The 6000-nt window shown below is 33.0% G+C and overlaps 1 protein-coding gene across 1 annotated transcript; it reads right to left on the minus strand.

Annotated features, from left to right (window-relative positions):
- Positions 1-238: 238 nt before the first annotated feature.
- Positions 239-5358, minus strand: LOC116020402 (probable LRR receptor-like serine/threonine-protein kinase At3g47570). The gene is made up of 5 exons (XM_031260878.1): positions 4593-5358; positions 3642-3785; positions 819-2819; positions 389-684; positions 239-256 (listed from the first exon to the last, which is right to left on the minus strand). Exons 1-5 carry the CDS (start codon positions 5356-5358, stop codon positions 239-241), a joined length of 3225 nt encoding a protein of 1074 aa, XP_031116738.1.
- Positions 5359-6000: the final 642 nt, after the last annotated feature.

Consider the following 6000-nt stretch of genomic DNA (forward strand, 5'->3'; position numbering starts at 1 on the left):
ATTTAAGTTTAGGGTATACTTTAATTAAGAGTTGACTTTAAATAACCTTTTTAAAAAGAAATTAAAACAGGACAACCATTAAAGAGTTCTTTAAAAAGATGAATACATAATCATCCCAAATATTAAATCATGCATATGGAAATAATACAATTACACAAACGATACAAATAAAGAAAAGAAAATGAAATCATTAGTACTACAACACATTATTGTTAAATTAAGATGGTGTTTAAATATTTCATTCACCTCCTCCAACCTGCAAACATAAACTAAATCTATCAGTCCATATACATTTAAAGCACTTAATTTAACAGATGTGAGTAGCATACCACAAAGTTTAGAAAATTATGAGACATTCATGTTTGATCTTGTTTAGTTTTGCCAAGACAGTTTGAACATCCATCCTCTCCTCAGGAGACTCGGTTGTGCAACTCAAAGCCAACTCTAAAATAGATGATATGCATTGCAATTTTTGTCCAAATTCCGATTCTTCGGGCCTCATTAAAGTTGGGTCCACAATTTCGTCAAGAGTATGAGAAAGTGAATTAGAAACCCAACTCCTTAGACTAAGGTCTCCTGTGAACATTTCATCATTTGGCTTCCTCTTGGTAAACACTTCCATCAACATTATGCCATAACTATAAATATCACATTTCGTGGAGATCATCCCATTTGATCCGTACTCTAACATAGATATGCATATACAACAAGTCAAATTTATAATTATTATTTTTCATTTGAGAAAAAAATAAAAATTATTCAAGACACTTAAAAAGAAATAAACAAAATAAAATATATAGTAGGGTAATTTTCATCACCTGGGGCAATGTATCCAATTGTGGCCATGGTTATGGTATAAGCAACCGATTCATCGTCTCCAAGTAACTTCGCAATGCCAAAGTCACTTACATGTCCCACCATATCTTCATCAATTAAAACATTAGTTGGCTTTAAATCACAATGAGCAATTGGACTTGAGTAACCATGGTGCAAATACTCTAATGCACATGCCACATCAATCATGATGTTTAGTCTTTGCATGATGTGCAAAGATTGCTGGTCAGAGTACAACCAATTGTCTAGACTACCGTTCGGCATGTACTGAAGTATGAGTGCTTTAAAATCCGTGTTAGAGCAAGCACTTATCACCTTCGTGAGATTTCTATGACGGAGATTGCGCAAAACTTCACATTCAGTAGCAAAACTCTTAAATGCATCTTCAACTTGCAAATTAAAGACCTTGACAGCAAAGAGTAACCCATTTCCAAATGTGCCCTTGTAAACAGAACCGAAGCTTCCGGCCCCTAGCAAGTTATTACTACTAAACCCTTGAGTTGCTCTTTGAAGTTCGTAGTATGAAATTCTCAATGGCACTATTTCTTGTAAAAAGTTAACCCCATTGGCTATGGAATTTTTACTTTTGCATTTCCACAATAAAAAGATAATCACTGAGATTCCCACTATGAACATAGCCACAGAGATCAATACAATCTGAAGTGCTCTCCTTATTAATGGATGAAAATTAGAATGAACATTGCAAGGTGGTACTTTTAGCCTTGGAGAACCACACAAATCTTCATTGGACATAAAAGACTGATAAGTGAAATTTACAAATTGGCCTTTGCTGGGAATTTCTCCACTTAACCTATTGAAAGATACATTGAAACCTCTGAGATATTGGAGCTTCTCTAAGGACCTAGGAATCCCTCCTGTGAGATTGTTATTTGACAAATCCAAGTATTCCAAACAAATCAGGCTTCCAAAAGAATCAGGGATAGATCCTTGTAGAAGATTATTAGCTAAGGAAAACTTTATCAAACTTTGCAAACCAGCTCCAATGGTAGTTGGAATATAACCAGAAAAATGATTACTTGATAGATTGATGTATATTGAAACTTTCAAGTTTCCAATCTCTGGATGTAAAGAGCCATTCAAGAAATTTGAAGACAAGTCTAGGTTCAAGAGGTCTTTAAGATTCCAGATGCTTGATGGTATGCTAAACCTCAATCTGTTAGAGTCTAGATAGATATCTCTTAAAGAAGTAGCATTCTCCATACACTCAGGAATAGAACCCCAAATATGATTTTTACTTAAAGTCAAACTGTCCAAGTATTTCAAATTACAAATGCTATTCGGCAAACTCCCAGTTAGTTTATTGTATCCAAGGTTCAACCTTTGAAGTTGGTTTAGACCTCTTATACCTCTAGGAACAACTCCGGTCAATTCATTATGGGATAAGTCTAGTCCCATGAGACTACTTAAATTACCAACTTCGTTTGAAATTTTGCCCTTTATATTACAACGAAATGCAACAAAGATCTCAAGAGAGTTGGAGAGATTACCAAAGGAATTTGGTAGGACAATATTCAAAGGATTATTAGATATATCTATTTTTCTCAAGTATCTACAATTTGTCAATGAAGTCATAAAATTGAGCCCGGTAGAAGAGATTTTGCTTGTCAAACTATTTCTGAATATGGTCAATCTTTCCAAAAATTTTAATTCTCCCAAAGAGTTAGGAACTGGGCCACTAAAACTATTACTATCAAGGAATAAGACTTCTAGTTTAGAACAATTGGATATATAGCTTGGAATAGCTCCACTAAGGTTATTAACATTGAGGCTAATTTCTATGATATGTTGAAGCTTATAGCCCATTTTAGGGGAAAGGCTACCTGAAAGATGATTGAACCCAAGATCTAGTCCTAATAGACTAGAGATATTGAATATACCCCACGGTATGGAACCACCAAGAGAGTTGAATTGTAAAAAAAGGTAATCCAACTTTTCAAGATTGCTCATCTTTTGAGGTATTGTACCTATCAAACCGTATAAGAAAGAAATGCAAATTCTTTAATACTTCATGAAAACATATTAATATATTGAAGACGCTACCATACTAAAAAATTACACCTTCAATCTAAATCATTCACAGTGATATGATATACTGCAAATCACTGTTCACATTGTCCGTTGTGAAATTTCAGAAAAAGGGAAGAAAAAACTTACATGTAATGTAAGACTCATTATCCTTACACATCTTAACTAGTCAAGTGCAAAGAGATCACAGTGAAATATGATTGTCATTTGTTATGGTACTAGCTACTAGGTAACTATGCGCCGGTGTAACGATCCATACTACGCACACTACACTCACTTGTTCAAATTAAATCTACCTACAACAACAACAATAACAACAACCAAAAAAAAAAAAAAAAAAACTTGGCCAAATCTAAGACTTCCGCTACAAAATTCGCAATCTTAAACAAGTTCCAAAAGTTTTTTTTTTTTTTGAAAAAGTCTATTCAACTCCCACCCTCTAAACTTTTTACTTTCCCTAGGACCTAGATAGACCAACAAGTGGTATTGGTTGTTCTAAAAGATCAATTGATTTGGTCACACTGAACATACCTCGTAATCTTTTCAGAATAATATTTTCTTTTGTAGCTTAAAATTAAATTTTTTTAAATGCATAAAATTAAAGCATGGATCTTATTCCTAATTATTCTCAAGATAGAAGATTATGAGGAATGGAGAACAAGATTCTAATATGATCTTTGGTTCATAGAATACATTAGGAACGAAAAATCTAATAATTATCCAATAAAAGAGCAAAATGCTAATATTGAATAGCTAATTACCTGATATCTTGTTGGTGTTCAAGTTCAACACTTGAAGTGAAGACATGTTAAACATGTGCGGTGGTAGTAAGCCCGTTAACTGATTGTTTTCAATTTCTAATAGCTTCAAGTCATGTAGACAACCAATTTCTTTAGGAATTCTTCCTGTGAAAAAAAGAAATTATATCAATTTTTAGATTTTGGTAGAAACATTTTTTAATCTTCATAATAAAAAGAAATTGAATTTCATCAACACTAATTAATATCCCAATTTGAGCATGAATAAATAGATTTAAGTCTTAACATCAATCAAAACTCGCAGCTTTCCTCCTCATTTTACCTTAATTTAAGGAGGAGAATTGTTAATTGTGATCGATTTTAGGGCCTAAATCTCTTTATTCATGCTCAAATTGGATATTGAGTTGAAAAGGACAAAAATACCTTTAAAATTTTAGATTTCGGCACGTTTTAAACGGATGGGTGACAGGTGCGATGAATTTTGGCACTAAAACAGTAGTCGTGGGACCAAAATTGATGCTAAAACAATAGTCATAGGACCAAAATTGGTAGAAATTAAACGTATGGACCAAAATTGTCATTTTGCTAATAGTCATGAGACCAAAATTGGTATTTGCTTTTTTTTTTTTTTTTTTTTTAGTTCAGGTCTTATATCAACGTTCATCAAACACTGTGACCGGAAAGTAATAAATAGGCCATTGACATGTATATTTGCTTAGAATTTAATATACCGTTCCGATTTTATTTTTTTTTTAAATTTTTACAACAAATATTTTATTTTACAAAATAATAAAAATAATGAGACACTTTAAGTTCAATAAAGATATAACTAGCTTGTAGGAATAAGCTAACCTCTGATGAGTCCCATTATATTCGATCAACAATATATGAAAATCTCAAAGGGAATAGCAATTATGTTTATTTGCAAAGAATTAAGGATAATGTCGTACGTACCAACAAGGTTGTTACCCCCAAGACGAAGGGCTTCAAGGCTGGTTAAGTTTCCAAGCTCGGGTGGTATTGTTCCCACAAAATGGTTGTAATTCAATCCCAAATATCTTACTTTGGAGCATATGGATAAACTCTTTGGCACTTCCCCACTTAAAGCATTACTTGTTACTTCAAGCCTTCTAAGATTTATAAGTTGAAGACACAAATCTAGGGGAATGGTACCGGAGAAATGATTGTCTATGATTCTTAAACTTTCTAAGGTGGAAACATTGAAGATTGTAGATGTGATAGAGCCACTGAATTGATTAAAACTCAAGTCCACCGTTTCTAACTTTGACAAGTTTAGAAAGGAAAGAGGAACAGATCCTGTAAAGAGATTGTGGTGAAGAATCAATATTCGAAGATTAGATAGGAACCCAATCCGTGAAGGGACTTCTCCAACGAGATTGTTGCTACTAACATCAAAGACTCTCAACCGACGCAAATGAGTTAAGTCATCAGGTAGACTCCCACTGAAACTATTGCCACTTGCATTGAGGGAAACAAGAAAAGAGAGGTTCCCAATTTGTGGAGGAATGGTTCCAGAAAGTCCCATTTGGGAGATGTCTAAAGCAATCACTCGTTGTTTACGAGTGCCACATGTAACTCCCTTCCACTCACACACTGAGGAAGCATTAGACCAGTTGGTCATTATGATGGGATGAGAGTTGATGTTAATGCTTGATTTCAATGCAAGAAGAGAGGATTCATCGGTAGTAATGTTCATCATGCCCGAGCAAACAATTATGGAGTATAGTAATAATAACAGCAGAGAAGAGAATGATAAACTTAGCTTCAACATCGTATGCAAATTGAGAGCAATAGTATGGTTTTGATGAGTAGTGATATGGAAGATCCTCATAGAGATGTATAAATTCAATTGAGGCATTGCCACCTATTTATTATTGTTAATTGTCCATATTAATTGAGGCATGGTGTCGTTGAGAATCATCCTGGTCCATGATATTAATTATTATATATATATATATATATATATATATATATATATATATATATGCAAAACAAGTTGTTTTTTATATAATTGTTTTTTATTAAAAACATTATTAATTGTATTATAATTTAAATGTAATGTGCCAAACAAGTGGGAAGTACCAATGCGGATATTATGTGATGAAATTCATTTTAAAAATTTTTTCCACGCAAGCATACAAAAGAATAGACAAGGTAAGTAATTTAATAAAGTATCTTTCTCCTTCAAATTTAAAAATACTAGCTTACTAATTATTTATTTCATTTCACACTTATATCAAAGCTTGGAGAGATTTTGTAGATTAAGCTAGAACCAACAAGAGATTGATGAAGTTAGAGACATATATTCCAAGTAACTTATTGATGAATTGGTTAATACAAT

This window comes from Ipomoea triloba, chromosome 5 (assembly GCF_003576645.1).
Source record: "Ipomoea triloba cultivar NCNSP0323 chromosome 5, ASM357664v1".
Classification (NCBI taxonomy): Eukaryota; Viridiplantae; Streptophyta; class Magnoliopsida; order Solanales; family Convolvulaceae; genus Ipomoea; species Ipomoea triloba.